The 26,681-nt window shown below is 43.3% G+C and overlaps 1 protein-coding gene across 1 annotated transcript; it reads right to left on the reverse strand.

The window, feature by feature from the left end:
• Window positions 1–2,355: 2,355 nt before the first annotated feature.
• Window positions 2,356–24,911, reverse strand: SUCLG1 (succinate-CoA ligase GDP/ADP-forming subunit alpha). Its single transcript, XM_006275947.4, has 9 exons — window positions 24,802–24,911; window positions 15,902–16,005; window positions 12,670–12,786; window positions 11,781–11,993; window positions 11,602–11,659; window positions 8,733–8,816; window positions 7,682–7,833; window positions 7,085–7,273; window positions 2,356–4,189 (listed from the first exon to the last, which is right to left on the reverse strand). The coding sequence occupies exons 1-9, from the start codon at window positions 24,848–24,850 to the stop codon at window positions 4,163–4,165; spliced, it is 993 nt and encodes a 330-aa protein (XP_006276009.1). The 5' UTR covers window positions 24,851–24,911; the 3' UTR covers window positions 2,356–4,162.
• Between the last annotated feature and the right edge of the window lie 1,770 nt (window positions 24,912–26,681).

Genomic DNA, 26,681 nt, shown 5'->3' on the forward strand with positions numbered 1-26,681 from the left:
CTCCCCCTCTTGGACACAGCGCAGACTGCAATCAGGGGATCCAGACTCAGAGGCCTCAGCTGTTTTCGATCCACCTAATGTGACCAGACCCGTCACTACCGCGTATAGACTCTCTCTCTCCTGGACAGCATGTATAGGGCTCATGGACTGAGTGGCATTCTAGGAAAACGTGTGCAAAAGAAACTATGGGACGTCAGTAATGCACTTTGAGGCAGCAGCTAGATTGTGAAGTCCACCCCTTTCAGAATAGGTGTGCCAGAAACAGCAGGATTTTGAAAAGGGGAGATGGTATAGGGTTTCATCCCATACAACAAAGGTAAAAAAAGAAACTAGAAGCTTTACTAGTATGTTAAGGGTCTAGGGCTATACTATTTTGTTTAATGTTGAGCCAAAAACAAATGCAACTTTGCTGAAATGAGTTAAAAACAGTCTGCAGGGTTGTGAAATAAGGGCTACCTTATCAGGAGTGGCTAGCAGGCATCAGGATTGCAGAAGAAAGGCTAGTTTGATTAGTGGAACATCAAGACCATTAAAAAGGAAAGGGCCATTAATACCTGTTGAATGAAGTGTTTAGAAGGAATCAAGCAGATTTATACACACACTTTAACTCTTCTGGAGCCATGTGCCAGTGCAAGCAGACACATACTGGTGAAAGCACCTAAACACAATGCTTCTTTCCTTAACACGCTCTACAATACTCCTCATCCGAGAGCCAACTATGCAGGCTGCAACGCCCTTCACCCTGCCACTGATGAATTGTGTCTTCAAACATACAGTGCTTGCCCCTGCCTTGCTGTAGTCCTGGTAGAAACTGCTTTCTTTTAGCATGAACCGGTGAGCACAGCCCAAGCGCACAAAAGCCACCTGCTGCTCTTTTACAGACTATCAACTCTTGCATTCTTTATACCCTGATCAGTCATGTTAAACAATAAGCAGGTGTCTGTGATCCAAGATGTTTGTATTGGAAGAGGACATGCTCTCTGGGGCACACGACCAGAGTAGCTTTCAAGGGCAGCCATAATATCCTAGTTGAAAGGTGAAATAGCACACTGACCTTAGACTGACACAATGCAACCCAGGTGTCCACTTCCATGGCTGCCTCTGCACAGAAGCCCCAATATACTGGGAAGTAGAGATAGCTTAAGGAGGAGGGGAGGCAGTTAGAGTGCATGTGGCTGTCAAGAAACTGTGGCGCAGATCTCTCTCGAAGATCTGTGGTGCTGGCAGTAAAGAAGGTGTTTTTTCACTGCCATTGCATCTGCAAAGTGCCAGCCCAGAGAAATACAGATATGTTCAGGGTGGCAAACAGCCTAGTTCAATGCCCAGCTTGTCTTCAGTTCACTGGGACAATTTTTCCCCACCTACTTTGCAGACATCGCTAGGGAGAAGGAGGAAGGGGAAGGGAAGAGTTTGTTGCAGTCAGAGTTTGGAGTTGAGGAAGCTGTCTTGTCCTGTTCGTATGAATCGTTTTAAAAATTGTTGTTGCTTGGAAAGATGAGGGAAGAGGAGGACCACTGCTCAGTGCCTCAATTCAGGAGGGCAGGGTGACAGATATTAAGTCTACAATTGTCTAACCCTTAATTAGTCAATGAAGAAAACATTGCTTAACTGCCTGAGGAGTCAGGGTCACCCCGTCCCCACTTCCAGGGAGTTACTGAACAGGTAGCTGCCAAACAGCTCCAGGTGTCTCTAGCTGACATCAGTTTCTTGGCTCTTTCTCAGTCTAGTTTTCATCTTGGATACAGCAGAGACTGCACCCATGACCTTGGTTGATGATCTTGGCCTGAAGATCGACAGGGAAAGTAACCAATCTTACTAATCTTTTAGCAGCTACTGAGAATACCTACACTTATTTTAACAGTCAGTGCACCCTTGACTGTAGTCAATAAGCTCTGTTTACTAGGAAACCCTCCATCCTTCATTAAACAGGATACAGTACTGAACAAAAGGCAGCATGCAAATTTGGCAGGTAATGTGCTCTCCATGAAAGTCATCACACTGGCTCTGGAGCAGCTGGGACTTTGAGATGGGGGCAGCTTGCTCCAGAGCCAGAGCAGAGCCACAATCTGTTGCCTGCACACGGAATCGCAGCTCTGCCCCAGCTCCAGACCAGGCTGTCATCACTGCAAAGAGCCGGGGCAAAGCCATGATTCCCTGCCTGCACGCCTCCACCCGGAGTGCACAGGCTTCAGATCGTGGTTCTGCACCGGCACCGGAGCAAGCTGCAAGTTTTGTGAAACTGCCTCCAAGAGACAGCTCATTACAGTAAAACCTTACCTGTCTTGTTACCCATCACGTGGCTTCTGGTGGTGATGAAACTAGTTCCCAACAAGTCAATCACAACAAAGGCACAACTCTGATAGGCAACTGCTAGATTTATTAGGAAGCCTCAGTGATCAGTCTCAATGTCCTCACCATTCACTGACTGTGGAGACGGGCACACGCTTAAAACCTGGTTTTTAAATTCCTGTATTTCTCCAAACTTGGGAAAAAACAAACAAACAAAAAAACCAAACACATCCCCCTTCTGCTCCACATTCAAAATGAAGCCAAGGTTGCAATTTGAACACATCTAGCAAAAAGTGTTCATAATAATAAGACTTTAAATCTGAGATTTAAGTTACATAACTGCTGTGACTTCCAGCCACCTAATTACTAGGTCTTCTTGGAAGATCTGCTTTGCTTCAGTTTGAGTTATTTGTGGTACTGCAGCAGTTCGGAGTTCCAGGCAACAGGACACATTCTTACGTGCTGCACAACATGATGGACAATGCGTTCGTTATGAGCATAGATTTACCATGTCTTCTGTTATTGCAGGATTATAGCTCACCAGATTTTGAATGGTGGTATTAGGACACCTGCTGTCAGTGCAGAGACAGCAGGGAGACTAGCTGCATTGTTTTCTTTTGAAAAAAGCACAAAACTGCTTTTGGTAAATAAGGACACAAGTTTCTGCAACAGAGTCTTTATGGAGTGTGTACATATATATATTTTTTATAGAAACATCATGTAACATAAGTTTCCCCAACCGATTTTAATTCCATTATAATAAAAACAACTTAAACTCAGTCAGTTTGTTATAGTTTCTCCTACTCATTTACAGGCACCAGTTTGATCTATTCCTGCAATTTCCAGGATGCATTGGTAATCATTTACAAGAAGCATCTCTCACCAAATTTGTTTTCAGAATGCCCACTCATTGCAGCAAGTCCTATCATTTGCAGTATTTCAAAAACACTCAAAGCAATGCACCAACCGGTAAAGGTGGAAGGAGAAAATTAAGACAATAAGCTGGAAAATAACACAATTTGCAAGTTACAAAATTATGAATATACATTTTCATAGGGAATTACAATTACTCTCTTCAACAAAAATATAACTCTGAAATATCAATTCAGCCACTGCATGGGCCGTTGCTTCACCTTTTAGATCTCAAGTGAAACATAGTTTTTAAGTTTTAATCCCCCAAACTTTCAGCAACTGTAAAGGTAAACCCCCATTTACAAGGGTTACATTGCATAAAGCTCAGCAGCTTTGGACAGAATATCTGGATTCAAGTTTACACATCCAGCTGCATGGATCAACAGGATTCACCCTGTAGATGCAGCGATGTTCGTTAAGTGGACGGCATACATTTCTACCTACAGCTTAGATGAAGTATTTACCAGCTGCTAACGGCCAAGTAAGAGTGCTTTTATCCCCACAACCCTACCCAACCCCAAAAAAGTCCTGGGTGTGTGCATAAATAGCTACTAGACCCTACTTAAAGCATCATATATTATGCAGTACTTTACATACGCCAAAAATCTAAATTTTAAACTGCTCTTAAAGCTTCCAGGTAGAGTGGTGGGCTGTGTTTATTTTAGCAACTGCTACCTTGGGATGATTTAAAGCGAGAAAAAGAGTCACTGAGTTTCAGTAATTCAAAATATATATTAATTTTAGTGCTGAATTTATTAATTTGCTACGATTTACAATCAGGTGACCACGTCTGAACAAAGGACAAGCTGAAATAAAAAGTGTATGCCCTTAAAGTCCAATTTAATTAAAAAAAAGACTCATGTCAGTCATATCAAGGTGATCAAGCGTCGGGGACAACAAGTGTAAGAGCCAAGGTGGTGTACTGACATTTCGATGACAGAATATTCCAGAGGATTTTCTTTTACAGCAATTTCCTCTTCTCAAACTCCTTCAAAGAGAGAACAAGCAGACACATTACAGTTGTGACAAGTGTTCTCAAAGAGCTCTAACCATCAGCAGAGATAAAAACATAGGCAAAAATGCCATCTAATGAAGGCATTTTGAAGAAATCCTGCTCTAAATTACCCTTGCTTGAGTGTAATATTTCAGGGAGACCAATGTAGTGTTTCAGCTTGTCATCTATGGGCGAAAAGCAAAGCTATGAATGACAGGAAAGCTCATTTTTGTTGACAATTACTTAAGTAATACGTAGTGCTGTGAAAATACTGTAGTTACTCTTATGTACCCTTTATTTTTAAAACACAACTGTCCAAATAAAAAGTCAGATTTGAAATTTGGGGGGGAGGAAGGAGAAAGTGACACTCCCATTTCTATTGTGTATTTAAAACTATTCTGCTGGCTTTGTTTTAAATTTGAGGCTGATTTTTTGAGTAACACCGCCCCCCCCTGCCATATAGAGCTGATTTCTTATGCCACTCTCAGCAGGTGCAGGGAAAGGAGGAGGAAAAGGGGAGAGACATAGAAAGGAAATCATTAACAAAAAACTACTCCCACTGCTATAAGCAAGCAAACAACATGCCTTAAAAATAATAAATAAATAAAATCAGAAGTATGGTCTTGGGTGACAACAACAGTGAAGACTTGGTACCCAGTTAAACAAAAGCAGATAGTATCATGGTGGGGAGAAGTAAGCTCCACAGCTCAAGTTCAATAAAGTCTTTTTTTACAGCAGACTTTCCCTGCCTCCAACATCTGTCGTAAAACTTAAAAGGTTTACCAATATTTTGTCATTAACATTTCAGCTGGATAAGGCAGATGTATTGCAAAGAAGCTTTGGTTAATATAAAGAACATAAGAATTCCTGTACTGGGTCAGACCAAAGAGCCCATATAGCTCAGTGTCCCATCTCTAACAGTTCTGCCCTGCAGCAGCAGCAGCAGCCTCAAGAAGGATGCTGCTGCCTCCAGGTAGAACTGCCCCAGGTGCCTCCATTTTCAGAAGGCATCTCAGAGCCAAACTGAGAAGAGCTGCAGCAGAAACAGTGTGCCTACCCGCATAATGTAATGCAGGCAGATGTGCCTTTCTGCTGCAGCCACTTCTTAGTTTGGCTCCATTCTTTAAAGTAGATTGCACTTTTTTTATTTTTTTGGCAAGAGGCTAGACAGTGCACATTTTGACAGAAACAAGGGCCAAAAAAGCAAAAAAAAAAATAGTATAGATCTTTGCTAGTTATCTAGGCAGTTCTCTCAGAAGTGTTAGACAAAAGCAAAATACAGTTGTAAAGGGACTATATATGCACAAGGGGACGGTCTGAAGGGGAGGAATTGGAAAGAGGATTTACATTTTTTGTATGAATAATTGATTTCAGCTCCATGCATATGCTCAGGGTTCAGAATTATTCTACATGCTTAGAGAAAAAAAAAAAATCAATTCTTGTGGGGAAAAAAATTAAAGGGCATTCTCTCATCTAGAGATTAAATATGAATTTGTTATTTTAATGTGACATTTAGCTTCTATAAATTAGAACTAGTTAGTCCATTGTGATCCAAATATTATAGTCTCTCCATTTTGTTACATGGCTTTGACAAGACATGGGACAATATAAGACTGCCAGCATGCACAAAAGCCTCAACATTTAAACAGCAGCTGCAGTTTTTGTTTAGTAGAGCTACTGCAACTCTAGACACAATTCTGAATTGTTTCAGCTGGGGCACTGAACATTGGACCTGTTTGCAAAACAACCTTCTCCACCTCCAGCAACAACAAGGCTTTTAAGCATCTTGTTCTGCTTATCATAGCATCATAGTACTTAGGGTCGGAAGGGACCTAAACAGATCAAGTCCGACCCCCTGCCCCGGGCAGGAACGGATACCAGGGTTATATCACCCCAGCCAAATATCTGTCCAACCTCCTCTTGAGGACCCCAAGGTAGGAGAGAGTACTACCTCCCTTGGAAACCCATTCCAGAGCCTGGCAGCCCTAACTGTAAAGTAATGTTTCCTGATGTCCAGCCTGAACCTTCTCTCTAACAATTTGTGGCCATGATTCCTAGTAACCTTGGGTGGTGCTTGGGGGAATAGAGCCTCCCCCAATTCCCGCTGGTCCTCCCTGGTGAGTTTGTAACGGCCACCAGATCCCCTCTCAACCTTCTCTTGCGGAGGCTAAATAGGTTCAGGCCCTTTAGCCTTTCTTTCTTCGACTGGCCTGCCCTGCTGCCCCTTGACCATGCAAGTGCCCCCCCCCCCCCCCCCGCCCCGGACCTTCTCAGAGCTAGCCACATCCCTCTTGAAGTGCAGCACCCAGAAATGGATGCAGTGATCCAACTGCAGTCTGACCAATGCTGCATTCTTGGGGAAGAATCAGTTCCCTGGACCTGCTTGTGATGCATCTGTAGACGCACAACAAGGTGCGGTTAGCCTTACTGACCACTTCCTCACGTTGGTGGCTCATGTTCATCCTGGAGTCAACAGTGACTCCAAGATCCCTTTCTGTCACCGTGTTAACAAGGGTGTTCTCCCCAGCCTATAGGCGTGTTGCTGGTTCATTCTCCCCAGGTGCAGTACCTTGCACTTGTCTGCGTTAAATTCTATCCTATTCTCATCCATTCACCTTTGTAGTTTGTTTAGATCTAGCTGGATTTTGTCCCTCCCCCCAGCGTGCCTACCTTGCCCCACAACTTAGTGTTGTCAGCAAATCTGGACAGCATACATTCCACACCCACACCCAGATCTCTGATAAAGATGTTGAATAGTACAGGCCCCAGGACCGAGCCCTGGGAGACTCCACTGTCTGGACCCCTCCACGTCGAAAATGACCCATCCACCACCATTATGTACATGCATGTTCCAGAATTTCAAAGAACCCAGGTTGTCCAAATACTGACCTTGTGCATAGTGCTACCTAACTGAGCAGGAGACATGCTCACAACAACGCCAGCATTTTGAAGTGCAGCAATTTTTTCTTTAGCTCCGCCTTTCCCCCCAGCAATGATTGCCCCAGCATGACCCATCCTTCTGCCTGGAGGAGCTGTCAGGCCAGCTATGAATGACACCACCGGCTTGGCATTAGGACCCTGTGGTGAAAGAGCAAAGATTGTTTATATACTGTTAAGAGACACTAACCACAGACATTTGAATTCGAGACGTCTTACAAGGAAGCAGTGGCCTGCAGGGATGAAAACAGCTTTGCTCAGAAGGGATATGTAAACAGTCATCAATTTAAAACAGTTCCCATAAAGGGCAGGCATATATGATTCACAAAAATAATCAGAATGTTAGCTAGCAAACAGCATTATAGGATTGAGATCAAAAACTGATACCCTGGTCTCTGGAGTCTTTACACCTCATCTTTAATTGGTTTTAACTAAATTTTCAATATTTTTAGTTCTGTCTCTTAATTCTCAATTAAATGAATTTCTCTTAAGTGGCAAAAATGTCCAGAATGCCTTAACTATACTAGGGCAGCATGCTTCGGGACTTACGGAGTTATTTTCCTTCAAGAATGCTGCAGCATCTTCTTCAGCATTACCTCCAATCTCACCAATCAATATAATCCCCTCTGTATGAGGATCCTTCAGGAAGACATCAAGGCAGTCAATAAAGTTAGTTCCATTGAAAGGATCTCCCCCAATCCCTAGAAAGAGGAGTAAAAACAGGAGCATATTTACTTTCAGACTAATATCAGGACTAACTGATCCTAACCAAGACCGGAAAGACTCTAGCAGGAACTACAGCCACACACAAACCTAGGCAGCCCATGCACAGTTCCTGTAAACTAAGATACAGGTATACAGAAGGAAAATATATATAATTCCACTTTATAAGGAACAAAAGTATAGGCCAATCAAATGCCTTCTCAGATGAGAAAGACTGCAATAGTGCTGGGATCATTTATGTTCCAGTCCATACCAAGTATTTTCTGGAGACGTGGGGGAACCTACGTAGGTACTCAAAACTTGTGCTGAAATACCAGTCTTTACTGCACAAAAAAATAATACATTTTTACCATGCTAACGCACCTTCATTTTCCCCCCACTATGAATTCTCACAGAAAGAGGGCCCCTGTGCAGCAAGGTTAACCTCAGGTGCTCAAAAAAAATACAGATAGACGAGGTCAATGTTAGAGAGGTAAAAAACTAGCTGGATTTTGTCTCCACTAGGATATCCCCATGAAGCATCTAACTTGCATTAACCATCTTGCTATACCACCACTGTAGAGAATTTAGTCCAATAAGCATGCTAAAGCTAGTCTCCATTTTATATTTAAAAAAGAAACCATGCTAGGTTCATGTGTATTCATGGTTCTTAGTGCAGTTCTGCTGTCCGGGCTTTTAACCAACTGAGAAGACAAAGGTTTGTTATATTCTGGCACAGTACCTGGATACCTTGGGCAAAAACAATGCAGTATTTCTAAATACATTTAAAAGCTATTCAGCGTTTTCCTACTAGCTTCTACAATGCTACATGCTGTAGTTTTCAATGAAGAAAGAAGCTCAACCAATGCACAGACTGTTTCTTCAGGAAGATACCAACCAACACAGAAGGACTGTCCCAATCCAGCTTGCGTTGTCTGATGGACAGCTTCGTATGTCAGGGTGCCAGATCTTGACACGATACCTTAAAAGAAGGAGACTGGTTACCTTCTATACGTTAAAAATCATTTGGCTTCTGCTCATTTCCCTTTTTCATTTTTTTTTCTTTTTTTTTAGAGAGATCAGGAGATCACAAGTAGAAAAAACAAATTTCTAGTTACTCTAGCAAAAAAACATTCTGTTTAATATTTGATTTGTGTCACTCATTGCCTGGTTGGTTTTCTTGACGTTCAGCCATCTGAAGCTGTCCACTAAGTCTAAAGCATCAAATAAGATAGCATTCCTCACACTAGAGCAGGATGGCAAACATCCGGGCAACCAAGCTGCTCATAGGTTAGATGACTCCCCTCCAGATATGACTTACAGGGCTTCTATCCACAGCTGCTGAAGCTATGGTAGCAGCATGAGCCAGACACTGGGGATAATGCCACAGCTGCTTGACCTCCTCCCTTCCCCCTTCTCACACACAAATTTCAAGTTTTTGATCGCTGCTGGATAGAAAAATCAGCATTAGTTCACACTGGGAAAAAAGGAGCGAGCTGTTTTAATCCCCTGGAAGCTGGCTGCAACAACACAGTGGTTGCAGCAGCCACAGCAAGAAGCCCTGCGATTCCAATCTGAAGATAGGTCATCTAGCCTCAAAGAAGGAATATGGGCTAGATGACCCATCCCAGGCTGCTGGTAGGGGAAAATGGCCTGCTACTTCATTAAGTTTGACACCCCTGCGCTAGAACTTTACCTATGAAGTCAACTTACAACAGCATTACTTCCTTCTCCTAAATGCATGCTCTACTGCTGTGCACGCCATATAGCAAGGCTGGCTGCAGTCTAGCAAAGGAACAGATTCCATATCTTTACCCTTAAAGCATTTTGCAATGGAAAATGCTTGCAGAAACCTAATTGCTTCTGTAGCTTATTACTGTGTCATTACTGCCATTTAAGATTGGTGCCATGGCAGTACCCACAGGACCCAAGTCTGAGAGCTGCTCTCATACAAAGTCTCTGTTGTTACTTGTCATCTTGATGCAAATGATTTTTAAGCAATAACATATTATGATAGATTGTCTCATACAGGACTGAAGCCAAACTTTGTTAGCACTATAAAGAAGCTATCCAGAATATGGAAGACACCTGGGCAGCTCTCTTAGGGAAAGGAGTAGGCAACACAAATAATGTTATTACCAACACTTAGGAAGTCTAGATCTTTCAAGTCTATGTGCTGTTGAAGCAACAGAAAGTCCTCCCCTCACAATTAATATCTCATTTGTAAAGTATGTGCAATCAACTATTCAGATCAGATATCTTTTAAGCAACTTCAGTTTAAAGATCAGAAGACTGGTACTATTTTTATACCTCATTTCTGTTGCCCCTTACAGCTACGATATCCCAACATAATTCAGTAACAGAAGGGAAGGATACTTATGACTACAGCCAAGGACCACACAGCATTACTAGAGAATGGTACCAAAAAAAGTGATATACGGCTCATGTCTGCACTCACACAATCCTTGAACTACTGCTGGCCAGGCAGACGTGAGAGATTTAAGACTATCACATAGTACTTTACGTGCCTTGCACTTAAGATTTCTCTCTAAAACATTTTATGAGTACAAGATATTTTCAAGAGCTTTTTAACAGTACTTTGATTCAGAAGAAAATGTAAGGTGATGTCAGCCATTTCTGTCTTTTATCATCAGGCCAATATTTTATGATTCCATCTACAAAAAGGACATAATTGAACTCCTCTTTGATTTTTCAATTTCAGATTTATAGGTACTTCTGAAACTAGGTGTGTGACTAGGGTGTTAATATTTCTTACTGCACTAACCCAGAACAGACTAGTCTTTAAAAAAGCTGATGCCAAGAAGCTAAACACTAACCGATAAGGAGTAATTTGCACTATGATAATGAGCATCACAGTGTAGCTAGGGTACTCCTTTGGGTCCTATTCACCCTGATGCAGCATGTGATGATTTCTCGTTAGGATGCACCGTCTCAAAAGGCATTAGACACCTCTCTTCCCCAGCATTCTTTGTGTCTGATGCAAAGCACTAACATTAGTAAGAGTGCTGCCACTAAGGCAGGTGCTTACAAACCTGAAGTCTCTCACCGGCCACATTCTGCAGAAGTCCTCTAAGTCCCAATATTTGTTTTTGAGATTGTATGTAGGCCATGCCAAGAAAAGCCTATGTACATGTTTTGTTTTGTGTTGTTTTTTTAATAAGATCATGGTACCTAGTGTTTTAAAGCAGGGACAATGAAGTCAAGAAAACACAATTCTACACAGCAAGGCAGAAACCAACTTTGGACAAGTTCTCCAACTTCAGAAGCTGGTATGATTTGTTACACGTTCATCACATGATGAACGCATGCTATTTTACCCAGTAAGTATTCAAACCAAAAGTAAATTTGCTTCCCTTCCCTACATAATGTTAAGCTCCTTTCAGGTACAAGTTCCCCGGCCTCCACTGTCAAGGCATTGAAAGATTAAAAATTAGAAGTGTAGTGCTTGAAAATCCTCAGATAAAGAAGAGTTAAGGAAAGATAAGCCAACCACATTACCTCAGAAATCCCTTCCAGTACCTTTACTTCTATTACTACTGCTCAAGCAACATCCATCAAGATAAAAATAAGGGCTTTATTACCAGTGCAATCACTCGTCCGTCTGCATTTACACATGAACAAATTCAATAAATTATTACATAGCACCTCAAATGCCTTAAGGGTAAGAGTTGATTAGCAATACGTTAAGTTACATCATAAAGGATGATTTCATCTTACAATAATGCAAATTAGAAAGTAAAACTTACCAATTCTTCCTTTCTTGTGAATGTGACCTGGCATGATGCCAATTTTACATTCTCCAGGCTAGAGAGAGAAGAACTATAGATCAAAAATCAAGACAAAAGAGTCTGGAGTATCAGTATCATTAAAAATGGTCCAGTCTAAGGCTTTAAAACACACAACATCTTTGCTTTATAAAACTTACGTTGATGACTCCAGGGCAGTTTGGGCCAACTAACCGAGTCTTATCTTGACGAGTCAGTCTGTGCTTAACCCGAACCATGTCCTGCTGTGGAATACCTTCAGTAATGCACACAACTAAAGAGATTTCAGCATCGATAGCTTCATTAATGGCAGCAGCAGCAAATGTAGGAGGCACATAGACAACGGAGGCAGTAGCACCTGTTTGCTCTTTGGCCTAAGGGGTACATTAACAAAAATGTATTACAAATGCGTGATAAGAATCTTGAGAACATCTAGCCACTAACCAGTTAAAATATTCCTGTTCATGAACGTGATCTAAAAAGAGGCAAATTAAAAAAAAACACAAAAACCAAAACAAACAAAACCCCCAAATAAAAAACAGAAGATTCAGGGTATGAAGTCATACCAACTCAATGCTTAGCAATTTCATTTGGGTCGATGGGACATAAGGAGTAGAGGAGTAACTGCAAAACAGATGGCTAGAAACAAGCTATATAGTGTTTACACGGTATACAGTAAAGACTACTCATCAAGTCACACTTCTTTATTCCATGCGGTAATTAGCAGAAGCTAGAGTCACATGCACAGAATATATGCGTAAACAATTCAACTGACCTCTAGCCCCTTTAATTTACACAAGCACTTTAAAAATGGATTTTACAATGAAAACCAAATTCAGATTGGACTTTTGTGGTTGCTCCCCCTATTATATAGGCTGGACAATTTTATATTTTACTAATACTTAAACCAGAAAGTTAAGTCATATCTCTGCTGTTACTCCCTCATGTCATGTCTAGATGCTTAAAGGGGGCATTCATGTATCCAAATCTGACAGCCTTTCTGCCTCCATCCCTTCCTTTCTAAGATTTTGTCCACTCTTGGAAAATTACCTCCTTCACAGAATTAAAGACAGGCAAGCCCAAATGAGTTTGTCCCCCCTTCCCAGGTGAAGTTCCTCCTACTAGACTGGTGCCATAATCCAGCGCCTGTTGGCTATGGAAGGTGCCCTGTAGAAAGAGGCAGAGAATTTCATAAACAATAAAACTCAAATCTTTGAAGACTAAAAAACTTTGAAAGCATTTTTAAATGTCTTTTTAATGCAAGATCGACTATATCCAAGACAAAGTAAAAACTTTATCCATAAGAAAGAAAAGACATGTCAAAATCAGAGCAAGATGATTTTGCTGCACAAAGTAAAAAACAACGAGCTTTAGTTAAAGTGCCCCTCCACCATTCTGAAGCACAAAGACGCTGATACATGAGACAGTCCAGGTTCTTTAATTAGAGCGGTTCTGGAAGCCACTCCGATTAAAATGCTGCTGCCCGCCACCTCCGTAGTACATGTAAAAACACCCAAAGGGGCAATCCTGCCCTCCCCCTTAAGGCATTAGAATTCACTGGAGTGCAACAATGGTCATTTAGAAAGTCTCAGGGTCATACTGCATGATAAATGCACTTAACACACAAGTGTTCAAGCAATAAAACATGCATTGTGTGCTTGTATCATAGCAAAGTTATGATTTTTTTTTGCAGAAGAAGCATTTCCAGATAATATTAAATAACATGTGTTCAGCTATCAGACTTCTCCATGGTGATAAGACAAGCAATTTGCAGTCCTCACCCAGCTCCAGGTGAGACAAGGAGAGCCACATACATCAGGAGGAAGGATCCTGGATATTTCACTTACCAGGATCCTCCAGGATCAGGTACCTGCAGCCCCAGAGGGTTCAAGGGCTGGGATCAACAATCAGATGATTGCTGGTCCCAGCCCTGGCACCTCTCCAGGGCCAGTTCAAGACTCCAGTGCAGTGTCGGGGCTGGGAGCCACAATCAGTGAGCTGAGCACATTACAGATCACAGTAAACATTACCTTGCAATTTTAATACCACAGATTTAACATGTGTTAAGCATTTGTTCAATAAGACCCTTACAAAGCTGCTCTCTTTCTGTGCAACTGAAGTGACGAGGATAGCTTCAAGTGAGATGTCAAAAAGAAAATGTAGTAGAGATACAAAAGTTCCTGACAGAGGACACACCATGGTACCAAAAGGGGACAAAGAAGCAGGCAGATGGAAGGAAGGGTAGATGGAAGGAAAAAGAGTGTTAAGTCAAGAAGTCAAGGGTAAATAAAGTTTGCATTTAGAAACAAGACAGGAAGACAAAAGAAAGTGTTCAAGGATGAAGAGGATACTCTTCAAGATCTCTTTCTGAAGCTAAGACAGTCTGGTCAAAACTGTCCCCATCTAACGTATTTCTAATAAAAAATGAAAAGTTAGTTACTAGGGTTGCAGAAGTTTAAACGTTTTATCGTTTAAATGATAACTGCAGTAATAACTGGTTAGCTTACTGGTTATCCTTTAGTTCAGGGGCTGGGCATCATGGCAAAGAAGTGGGGAAGGGAGGCCATGCAATGCCCTAGCAGGAACCAGAAAGCAGCAGGGCAGGTAGGAGGGAGGAGGAGCAAGGCCTAGTGATGATTCATTAATTAAGCAATTATCTGCTGGTTCACAGGTGCTCCCTCCCAGTGCAGGGATTCACCTGGGCTGTGTTGTTTGGCTTGGCCACCTCCACCCAGTCAAAGGGCCCCAGGAGTGGCTCCCAGAAGCAGCTATGGGAGCTGCTGTGTTATCGTTTAACAGATAGAATTAGAGGAGGTTAAACAATTAATTTAAAAACGATATTTACATCCCTATTAGTTACCGAGCAGTAACATGCTTGTTTAATCCAAACCATGTCCCCAGTGAGGATATCAAGTAACATGCAGTTTAGCTAGATGCAGTTAAACTGATCTGCCACAAAGAAAAGGGTATGAGACTGAAACAGAAGAAAGTGCATACAACGAAAAAGATCAAAGAGGTGATGTACAAAGTAAGATACACAAAAACCTATCTTGGCTCCCAAAATTAAACAACTCAATGTAGCCATTTCAACCAGAAGACTGGCATGGGATACAAAGGCTACAGTTAGTTGGTCCCCCCATTCCCGAAATGAATTTACAGTGTACAGCACAACAAACTGATAGGACAAATAAATAATTTGCAATGCACAGGAATGTTTTAGATGAGCTTCAGAATAATATGAAATGGCTTTTTCTTTTAGATCAGAGCTGATGTGCTCCAAGTCACAAGACAGAGTAGCTAGTTTTCCCCTTGCCAATACTTTGAGAGCACAGTGGAGGTCCACCCTTTATTTCTGCATATCTGTTCTCACAGATCATAGATATGATAATCAAGTCAAATGAATGAATATCAACAGCTGCTACCAGTTTATATCAATGTGATTCTACTGTCAGATGTAGACTATTTTTCATTCAAATGTGTAACAGTGAGAAAATGTGAAGAGAGGATTAAATGAACCAAGCTGACAACAGGAATTGCACAGAATCCCTCTGGAAAATAAACTCTAGATTTGAAAACAAAAAGGCATTGTCTCAAGGTAACATTTGAATGAACAAACACTAACCAGAAACACTGAAGAGACCAGTTACTGAATCTGAGCATGAACTGGATTGGAAACAGTAGGATTCCAGGTTGCTGTTAAAAATTAAAAATACAAAAAGAACAAGAGTATATACACAGCACCCTCATATTTAGATGACAAAGCTCCAATACTTACTCTACAGACAGCTGTTTTGTTACACATGCATGCATGCACAGAATAGTTGCCAGACATGTTACAGAATTATACACTGAATATTGTTTTAACAAGCTTGTAAGACAGTGTCCAGAACAAACTGCTTTAACAATGAAAAACATTTCCCTTGTCCAGAGGTATTTTAGCAGAAATGCAGGGGGTCCATCTACAGAGCAGAAACTTCCCTTTCAGATTTTTTTTTTTAAAGATGTTATGATGCATACAGTAGCAAGGCTAAAATTGCAAAGTAATAGCAATAAATCTGTAAGACAGGTTTATTAAATATGTTAATTACTAAAAGACCAATCAAAGCATAAGATATGGAACATCTTTTAGGATTAGGAGCGCAGAACTAAAGAGTCCTTTTTGGTGCCATAATCCAGTCCCATGGCATCATCTGCAAATGGGTCATTTAAATCTCATTCATAAACTTAAATATTTTGAGCGATTACACTTGTCATAGTGGAAAACTGTTTAGCCTATACACACCTGCTTGCCGGTAAAACCCTGACAAATGATCTTGGTATCTTTATTGATATAAAGATTTTTCCGTGTGGCTGAATAGGAACTATGTCTTAGTCCATTCGGTTGCACTGGAGGAAAAGGAGAGAAAGAGAGCAAAATATTAAACTTGAACATTACCAAAACTTTATTTGATTCTTCTACAAGGCCTTACACATAATAATGCACTAGGCCACAAATAACCCCTTGAAGTTGGCAAGTAAGCCATGGTTTGACTACATCCAGGAAGGAACAGAAGCCCAATATTCAGAGATGCCATGCCTGCATAGCACCTGCTGACTGCATTAGGAGCTGCTGGTGCTCGGCATGTGTAGAGCGGACCATAAATGCCTTATGTTAGGCTTCCAATATCAGCACCCCCGCTTCCCACACTTTTTTTTTTTTTTTTTCAAATGATCCATGACTTACTTGAGGTTTCAGAGAAAGGGAACAGGCCCTGATATTCAGGAATCTTATTTATTTCATGCAGGCACAGCATCGCTTCCATACCTAAGCCAGTCTGAGGCATCAAGCATGTTGAACCACTCCTTAGCAAAATAGTACTTCCAAGCAATATTTAGATAGACCTACCTTCCAACTACAGCCTAGCTGCTGGGGCTCAGAAACCACAAAGATAAAAAATACTTGGACCCCTAAACCCCCCTAATCCCCTGACTGTACAGTGACTCCAATCACTACCAGTTTCCATCTAATGCCCCAAAAACTGTTTAACTGTTTTCTTCCCTACTGCTTCCAACCCCTTAAAAATATACAACTAAAGGAGATTAAGAAGAGCACAGAGCATGCCAAATGACAGGAAATAAGATTCATGGTCCCTCTATTGAAAACGTAAGATTTTATTGTGTTACTAATTAGCAAGACTTACATTTCACATTCAAATAAACTATACAGGGGGTCAGGAGAGATTTAATTATTTAATTTCCATCCCCCCTCTTCCCCCAAAGGGGAAAAAAAAAAAGCTTGATGCATCCTTTTGTCAAAATTAGTTTTAGTTCATCTCTAGGATTGACTCTGGTGATGATGACTTTCATTTCCATGACATACTCGGAGTATTTTACACATTTATTGTTGCATTGGTTCAATAGCTGAGTGCATACTTCCACTCTATAGCGCAGGTAATGAGTTTGTTACTCTAGGAGTAGGGCTGCCGAGACGAGTATTCATCAGATGAGAATTACAAGCATAAGAAAAAAAAACATTGAGGGAATCAGACTGGGGGGGGGGGGGGGAGGGAGTAGAAGCTTAAAAAAAAAATCCCCCCCAAAATTCAGACAGACTCTAGATAGTCTCTCAAGTTTGATCAAGATGACACTCAAGAACATGTGTATACGAGCTACTGTCCTTAGATGGAGAAAGAAAAAAGGAGCCACACATTTACAGGTCATCCCCACTACTGGCTGAAAAACACCCTCTATACTTCAACACAAAGGCCTATGGCAGGATCCCTGCATGTGTCCATTTGTTTCAGACACATTACTAACAAGTGAGGATAAAAATGCTGCAAGGTTTGGGGTTTTTTTAAATGATTTTTGTTAAATGTATAAAAATTAGACGCATGCCATTCCCGAAAGTCATGAACTTATGAAGTTATAAACTTATTGTTTCGACAATGAAAGTACAGGGGCAGCAATCCTTCTATGATATTTCCTGGAAAAGCTTGGAGAAGGTGTGCACTGTGTCCATTTGCCTAGTTAGGCTAAACTAGTTGTAAGACTGAACCAAAGGTTCAAAGTAGCCTGTTAACTTAAATCCTTATGTCCTAGTGTTAAAATCAGCCACGTCCATGCTTCTGTCTTTTGCATACCTGAAAAGTAGTGAAGAACTATAAAAGCCTGTCCAATTTTCACACACAATACTAGTCCATTTCCAAGGAGCTATGCTTAAAAAAAAAAGTATAGAAGGTTTAGCCAATCACTAACAACATGCAGTTAAATACAATTTTAAAGGGAAACTCGTATGAAAGGGCATATTACACACGTTTATGACAGAACTGCCATTAGAGAGATATGTCAGATTTTCACAGTCAGAGAGACTTGGCAACATTTTAATCCAACAAGTTTTCTCACTTGAATAATATCTGCGAGAAACAATACAGAAGCAAGTATTGCTAGAAATAATTCTTAATGTTACAGAATAGTCTTTAAAATGAAAGAAAGTAAAGTAAAACAAGTATATGCTTATAGGAGGTTCAAAATATACTGAATAACGAATTATGGTTACAGGTAATCTTTACAGCTGAGGACAGAAGTTGCACACAAACCAGTTTAAGTGATCAGAAACTGGTTTAAACCTGTAGCAGAACAGAAGTTCATGAACAGAAACCGGTTTCAAAAAGGCCAAGCCAGTTTATGGGACTTCTGTCCCAGACCGTACAAGACTAGAAATGATTGCTATTTGTGTGAACTTCAGTTTAAGACTGTTTTCTGCCACAAAAAAGGACAAACCACATTGTTGTAAGCAAGTAAATAAGGGTCCACACATACAATTGTGGACTCCAACACAAACATGAGTCGTCAATGTGACGAAGTGATCAACAAGGCTAACCACACTTTATCATGCATTAGCAGGTACATGATGAACAGGTCCAAGGAAGTGATGCTTCCCTTCTATGCGGTGCTGCTCAAGCCGAAATTGGAGTATTGCATCCAGTTTTGGGTGCCACACTTCAAGAGGGATTCGGAGCATCTCGAGGGTCCAGAGAAGGGCCACTCGTACGGTTGGGGGTCTGTAGGCAAGGCCCTACGAGGAGAGACCGAGGGACCTGGATCTCTTCAGCCCTCGCAAGAGAAGGCTGAGAGGTGACCTTGTGGCTGCCTACGAATTCAAATTGGGGAGGGCAGCAGGGAATAGGAGATGCTCTATTTACTAGGGCATCCCCTGGGGTAACTACGAAAAATGGCATTAGAAAGAGCTCCTTCACAGCAAGGGTTGCCAAGCTCTGGAATGGGCTCCCAAGGGAGGTGGTGCTCTCCCCTACCCTGGGGGTCTTCAAGAGGAGACCGGAGAAGCACCGGGCTGAGTTCTATAAATCTATGAATTTCACTGTTTAATACCAATTCAGTTATGCCAGTGAAACTTTATTTAGATCAGACCTAAGTGCATTTGAATCTGCACATGTATGAACACTGCCAACATCCCCAGTACAGAGAGATCCTGGACATTTCAGTACTGCATATAACCTCCAACTACAGATGTTTAAGACTGGTGTTTATGCATGCCTGTTAAGGACTGCTGAGCTTCCTAGGATGAGAAGTAACTGCCATATGTGATCTGTTCAATGCAAGTCTCAACTATATGACATTTCAATATCGACCATGTGTCCAAGCTTTAAAACAAAGTGTTCTCACAGTTTGCTTGCTTTCTTTAGCACAACACAAAGTCCATTTCAACCATAAGTTTCAGTAATTTAGTTTGTTTGATCAAAGCCTTGTTACAAACAACCAAGTTTATTTTATTACAGTGTCATGATAGCAATTCCACAGTTAAGGGGCTTACAGGTTTCATGATCGTTTGAAAGCTAAATGTCAGATTCTCAGCCCTATATTATATAAATATATATATTTAAGTGAAAAAGAAGAGCTTGCGAGCCTTTTTCCAAGTTATTCAAGTGTGAAGAGAGATACACTTGGCAATCCTTTCCAAGGCAGAGCGCAGAACAACCTCTAATGCAAAGCCAGCTTAAATTCCAAGCTTTTTGTGGATTTAATCCAGGAGTGCATGCTTTTCACATGGCTGAAGAAATATGGTTTAAAAAGGGAAAAAAGAATAGACAAGAAACAGCTGTTTGAAAAAGTGTGGTTCTACATCTGAGCAGTTAGATGTCTGGGGAGCCATTCACTTCAGAATAAATGAAAAAAAGTCACTTTATCTTACCTGTGCCCACAAAGTATAAAAAAAAATCATCAATATGTTATAAAATGGCTGCATGTTTATAGTTTTCCATGCCTGTCTATACTGAAAAAGTTTACTAAAGATTGCCACTATTTTACTGGTTGGGACTTCTACCCACACTGTAATAAGACTGGAGTTTTGTGGCATGAGACTTACAGAAAGAGAGTTCGTGCTACAAGCAGCTGGCAGGATAGATGAGGGAAACAGAGAACTGCAATGATGCATCTAAATTCACAGGAGGCGAGGAGCAGGCCTAGGGATAGAAGCCAAGGGACAGAAGTCCCAGTGAAGGCCTTCATCCACTAACTAAGCCACATCACCTGCCTCTGAGCAGGTCTAATCAACTGCATGGGAGAAATCAGGATGCCTTCATGCAAGTACAACTAACCTTTGTGGAGTATAGCAGAACTCTTCTCCCATTACCAGGCTTCAGCCTTGTGTTAATAAGTGTCAAATCCATTCTTCACAAATGCATACCTGCAGTTTATTCACAGTGACAGCAGTTCAACTCGGACTGGAAACCTTAGTCTTTGACCACTGATATCAGAGATGAGTGCTGCCTGCACTGTTCACTTTTATTTGGGAGAAGGAGAAGAAGGGGGCTTAAACTGTGAAATCATAGGAGGCGGGCATCCATCCATCCATCGAGACAACAGAAATGTGCGTCTCGCTGAACATCTGGGAGTGTGGCTGTAGAGCCCCCTCTGAAATCAAAGCTATGAAAATAGCCTATTTCAGCCAGATTGCTTCTCTGAGCCTTTAAAACCTACATCAGTGGTTCTCAATCAGGGTGTCCTGGGGTTTCCCCAAGATCCTTTGAAGGGTGCCATGAGCTGTGAGGAGGGAAGGTAGGGATGAAGTAGATACGGGCAGGATCAAGCTTAACCTGCCTGGTTGTTCCCCTGCCCCCACTGCCCAGCACCTCTGCAAGGAGGTAGGCACTGTAATAAATGTTTGTTTTTGAAACGAGGTGCTGCTCAATTCACAAGTTATGGAGTGGTGCCTCGAGTCTAAAAAAGACTGAAAACTACTTGGTCTATATAATAAAACCATATATAGCAACATTAAATAATTTTGCTGCTTTGCACTGACAAAACAAATGAAATAAATATGAAGGTAGCATGAGAAATACCCCAGGATCAAATCGCACTTCAAGTTGGTTTGAGCTCTCCTGGGACTGACTGACACAGGAACTTAACACCCCTTGCTGGAATCCAGGATGGCCTTGCTGCAAGTACAATCTTGATGCAGTTTCTCAAAGTAGCACCACCACCACCATCTTTTATCCCATGGATATCAATGCAGACAGATAGGCCCCAACTGATCCTGCAGAATCACTGAAGGTCAAGTTCATTGAAGGTCAAGTCACGAGCTCACTCAACTACTTAGAGATAACAGAACCTGGACTTTGGGAAAGGAAAGGAAGGGGGTTTAAACTTTGAAATCATAATAGAATCAGGAGCTTGACATGGTACAGTAAAGGAGAGCCTTACATATGGCTTACAAGTATCTGCTTCCTTGTTGCAAGTGGAAAACTTTGCAAGTAGACTGCTTTCCTAGGAAAAGTTTTTTGTTAGCTTCCACAGAAAACGAGGACTCTTCAATTGCCTGCCTTTTCTCTTTAGGAAAAATGAATTGCCTAAAAGCTTAATTTTAAATTTCTTTAGGAAAACCAAGTTTAAACTTTATGTTTATAAGATCATTTTCAAAGCTGAGATTGAGTGTAGTATTTAAGTTTTTGTCCAGGCTGAGATTTATTGCAGCAACTTAAATCCTGACATGTTTATGCTGGTGTAGCACCATCTGATCTTGTACCTTGCACCCTGGTTTTTATAAGTTACAAATCAGCTTTGTGAGAGGCTAAAAATCCCTGGTAAACACCATTTTAATCTGCATAGGGACACCCCAATTGAGCTTGTTGCTGCTCAGCTGTAGGGAACTGAAGCAGAGTGAAAACCAGTCGTGTCCGTTCCATTGATGTCCACAAAGTTCAAAGGAATGAAAAATAAATAAATGGACAAGAATCAAATCAAGCTTTTTTCCCTCCTGCTGCCTGGAATAAAACACTTGAGTTAAACCCAAGCATGAAGCTGCTCTGTTCCTGTCCAGCTAAGACAGGGGCAGGCAATTATTTCAGGTGGAGGGCCACTTACTGAGTTTTGGCAAGGCATTGAGGGTTGCATGACAGGCAGCCAGGGGCAGATAAGTATTAACTTTCTATATTTTTTAGGGGCCCCATGGGTCAAATAGAATGGCCTGGCGGGCTGCATCTAGCCTGCGGCCCGCATTTTGCCCACCCTTGAGCCAAGACATCCCCTTTGCAGCAACTGAAGCTGAGGATCTGTGCACTGCCTCTACGACAGCCAAAAAGCTAGCAAACGGAGCAAAGAGGAAACACTTAACCCTTCTCCCTCTGTATTTGCTTGAAATAACCAGGAGGCTTGGGCCTGTCAGCAGAGGGAGGTGGCTGAAAAAGGAGGAAAGAACCACTAAAAAGCCAATTCAATTAAACAATAAGCTGTCAGGCTTGTGTGTGACTGCTTAAAATAGCTTTTTCCTATAGCACTAGATGTGCCTAAGAACATCACTGGCTGCCATTTACTGGATCACGCTATAGGTCGATCGCCCCCAGGATCCTGCCTCACACACAACCTCCTGCTGAAGTTCTGGCTGCGCTTCTACCTGCACCTTTTCTTGTATGCATTCCCCATCCACGGCCCCACCAAGCCCCAGGACCTCCTGGTCAATCTCCTCCTGCCTCTGCCCATGCTGGCCATCTACCAGGCCAGGAGGGAGCCTGGGCAAGTGTGGGACTGTTTTCCTCTTACTCCTGTTCTCATTTCAGGCAGAGATTCACTGGTCAGCATCCACAGGCTCCTCTGCCTGGTTCAGGGGTCAGTGGTCTCTGGCCAGCGTGCTCTGCTCGGTGTCCTCTTTTGACTCCCATATTGTTAACCTACGATCGTGCTTATTTTTTTCTTTTGACCCCTATAATTAGCTGTTGCGCTCTCACTGGCCTCCCCAATTGAGGTAGGCTTCTAGTTTTCTTGGTGGGCCTCAGCCCACCATCCCTAAGTGCAACATAAGCCTGTATCACATAGCGGGAAAGAGTGGATGCTGAAAGAGAGAGTGAACAAGGTATGACCGGGTCCGTCCGCCCCCGCAATCCCCTTCCACCTGCAGCCTCCAGAATTCAGGTAATGTTTAGCTACTTTTTTAGTACCTACGTTTTCCCCTCCTGCTGCCTAGGATAACACTCGAGTTAAATTTTAAGACCGTTTAAATACATGTAGAGATACTGAAGGAAGCATCTTTGTACATAGATGTCATTCTCCCTGTAGGGAAGCCCCAGACTACAAATGGAAGAGTTCAAGCATAGTAGCAAACGAGAGTAGGTCTGAAAGGCAGCCCAAATACTAAGTAGAAGACGCTTAAAACAATCATGATGAAGCCTAGTGCAAACAGTCACCTGGACTAGTAACTCCTAAAATCCTAATCCCTACCAAATTCCCTCCCTCTTCCAAGTCAAAAGCTTAGTAGGAGTACAGAGAAGCATGTTTCTGTCTGGGTAACAAGTGCAGATTCAGCTGCCTTGAAGTCGACCAGCCGGGGAAGCCAAAAGGGAAGCTGCTTCAGCCAAATTAAGACAAAAACCAGAGACAGCCATGATCAAGCTTCTCAACAAGTAGCTGCTTTTGTTACAAGCTGAACTCGCCGGCCCTATCCCAGACTCTCTCCCACCCTCACCCCGAGAAAGGCGCTCCAATGATGGCCAGTGACACACCGACCTCCACACAGGAAACCCTGGACCCCTCTATGGGGTGTCAGAAAATGAAACAAGCTTGCAAGAGAACATTTGAGGGGAAACCTGCAAAGATTGACCTATTGTATTATAAACTCCCTCTTCCTACCCTGCCCCAAACTAACCTAGTAAGGTTAGCAGATTTAAGACTTTTTTTTTTTTTTTTTTACATGGAAACAGCGACTTGCATTGCCAGGCCCGTGACGCCCCGCACACACATCACAAAGCCAGTGCAAGGGTGTAAAGGTACCGCGTGTTTAAGCAGAGCACGCGCTTGCCAGACAAGGGGTTAACTGTTGTTAGGCAACAGGCAAAACCCTGCCGGCTCTTGCGGTCTGCAATTAAGTACGTTAAGCCCTGATCCACACTACATCACAGTGCAGCCCCCTGCCCCCGCAGCCCTGCGCCGCCCCCACGTCACACTGGATGGGCCTGACCCAAGTGCAGGGACGCTCAACACAGGGCACCTCGGGAAGGGCCAGCTCACGGCTTGTGCTTGTTTTTGGCCTACAGGAAACAGAAGGCGGGGCAGATTTGCACCTTGCAGGCTGTTAAGAGTGCGTGTGTGCGTGCCTATATGCACACGCTTGTGTGTGCACGTGCCTGCATGTGCATAGAAGTGTGTGCACACATCTGCATAAATGTATATACATGAACATGTGTGCACATATGCATGTGTGCGCACGTGCAAGCGCAGGTGTCCGTGTGCATACATGCATGCATGTCAGCATGTGCAGAGATGTGCACATATGTATTCACATGCATAGAGGTGTGTTGTATGTGCACGTGTGGACATAAGCACATGCACACACATGTGCAAAGGCATGTGCGTGTGCCCACATACACACGTGCATGCATATGCACAGGGGGTGAGCGTTCGTGTGCACGTGTATATAGACACGTGTGCATACGAAGGTGGGTGTGTGTGCACATATGCACGCGTGCGCGGCTACACGCCTGCAGAGGTGTGTGCATATTTATGCACAGAGATGTGTGCGCCTCTACATGTGTGTGCAGACGTGTACATGCACACGCGTGCCTCGCCGGTCCGCGCCAGGCCGCGAGGCGCCGGGACGAGGGCCAGGCCCGGGAATGCCGCCCGCCCCAGCCCAGGCGCCGGCCCCGCGGCCGACGGGAGAGGAGGGGAGGGGAGGGGAGGCGCGGGCGGACTCACGGCGGAGGAGGCGGCCGAGGCCGCGCGCGGCGCCGCTGAGGTGGGACATCGTCTCCTTCCCGCTGACCCCGCAGCTCGGGCAGGGCGGCGGCGCAGAACGCCCGCCCAGAAACCGCCCCCGGCACCGGCAGCACGATGGGCAGCCCGGCTTTAGGACCTCGCGCAGCCGCCGCCGCCAATCGGCGCCGCGCGGGAGGACCCTGGCGCCGCGCAGCATTGTGGGGGGTGTAGTTCGGGGAGGCGTGGCGGGGCAGGAGGCGCCGGGGAGCCACAAAATAACCCTAGAGAGTCACAGAAGTGTAGGTGTCAAATAGGGGCCAGGCAGTGAGGGTGGCGGGAGGTCGTGTCCAGTCCAGCTCCTGCACAGAGCAGGAGCAATCCCAGTTGCATCCTCCCTGACCAGGGTTTGTCCACCGAGGTTTCAACACCTCCTAGGATGGAGATTGCACCAACTCTGCGCTGTGCGACCTGTTCAGAGCTTCACCCCTCTCCTAGGGAGGGCGTTTTTTCCCTAATATCCAACCTAAACTCGCTGCCACTGGAGCCCATTGCTCCTCGTCTCATCACCCGCCGCCCCCGAGAACAGCCCAGCTCCCCGAGTTCGGTGATACAGGCAGTCCTCGGACTTACGACACACTTGGTTCCTGAAAACGGCGTCTTAAGTCAAAACATTGTAACCCAGAACCGCTTTTCCCATAGGAAACAATGTTATAAATGGGGGATTGCTTCCTGTCCCAAAGCCCGATCCCCTATTTTCCCCCAAAATAACCCAGAATTTTGTACTCAACCAATTATAGATGAATAATATAGCTACATTAATGCATGTATGTTGTAAATAGCAATCAGATTGATTTGGAAGGACTTCTTCGAGGTGACTTTGCTGGACGTTTTGAAGGGCTCTTGGTTGGCCTTTGTGAAGGGCTCTTGGCTGGAGTCGTCTCAGGAGTCTTGGCTGCAGGTTTTTCTGGAGTCTTGTCTGCTTTCTGAAAGAAAGTCTCCAAGCAAGTCTGGACAGATGTTGTCCCGGGAGATGAGCGACGCAGAGAACTTGTTCACTGATGTGGCGTCGCGTCAGATCAAGCGTTGTAAAGTCAAAACTGACATCAGAAAGTTGAAGCAGAGTGTCAATTTATAAATGTTGTAAGTGCAAAATGTTGTAACTCGAAACATTGTAAGTCCAGGACTACCTGTAATCAGGCATGTTACATTCGTGGATGCAACCGGGACAAGTCGGGCCTATAGAGGTGCATGGGGCACTGCCTGTCAGAGGGCTGAAGGCTGCTACAAATTCCCCCTAAGTCTTCTCTTCTCCAGACTACACAAGTTTAGTTCCCTCGGCTTCTCCTTGTAAGTGATGTGCCCCTGCCCTGTCTGCCCTGCTGTGGGTTTCGAGCTCTTGGCCACAGAAAAGTGCTTCCCTCAAGAGACACAGGTGGCCAGGCTAGTCTGAAGTCAAGTAGGCAGGGCGGATTCATGCCTTAAGACTAACTGGAGCAGATACATGCATAGAGAGCCTGAGCTTTCATGGGCTGAAGCTCACATCATCAGATGCCGTGAATCATCTCACGAGTAATCCCTCCATTCCAGGATGGTCTCTACCACAGCTTGGTGCACGAGTCTGGAGATGACTTCATGGGTTGTTTCCTGTGGTGCTAACCCCTGCATAACTTCATTTAACATGAGGAAGCACAGCAACAGCAACCACACAGTCTTGACAAGGTGGCGATCTGGGCCCCGTGGCAAGAGAAAACCCTAGACCAGCAGGTCACGACCCAAAAGTGGGTCACAGGGATATCTGAAAGGGTCATGAGCCATTATGGAAAAATATGGAAAAATGTGAATGGCACTTGGGAGTAATGTAGGGCCCCATGTTGATATTG

The sequence above is a fragment of the Alligator mississippiensis genome, chromosome 2 (assembly GCF_030867095.1).
Source record: "Alligator mississippiensis isolate rAllMis1 chromosome 2, rAllMis1, whole genome shotgun sequence".
NCBI classification, from domain to species: Eukaryota; Metazoa; Chordata; order Crocodylia; family Alligatoridae; genus Alligator; species Alligator mississippiensis.

Bases quoted from the DNA above. Each gene is read 5' to 3' on its own strand.
- SUCLG1 (XM_006275947.4), bottom strand. From the start codon at position 24,850: ATGTCCCACCTCAGCGGCGCCGCGCGCGGCCTCGGCCGCCTCCTCCGC. The intron at 11,660-11,780 runs GTAAGTTTTATA...TTCTCTCTCTAG, and splicing joins ACTGCCCTGGAGTCATCAAC to CCTGGAGAATGTAAAATTGG. The intron at 7,834-8,732 runs GTTGGTATCTTC...TCCTCTTTCTAG, and splicing joins GGGACAGTCCTTCTGTGTTG to GGATTGGGGGAGATCCTTTC.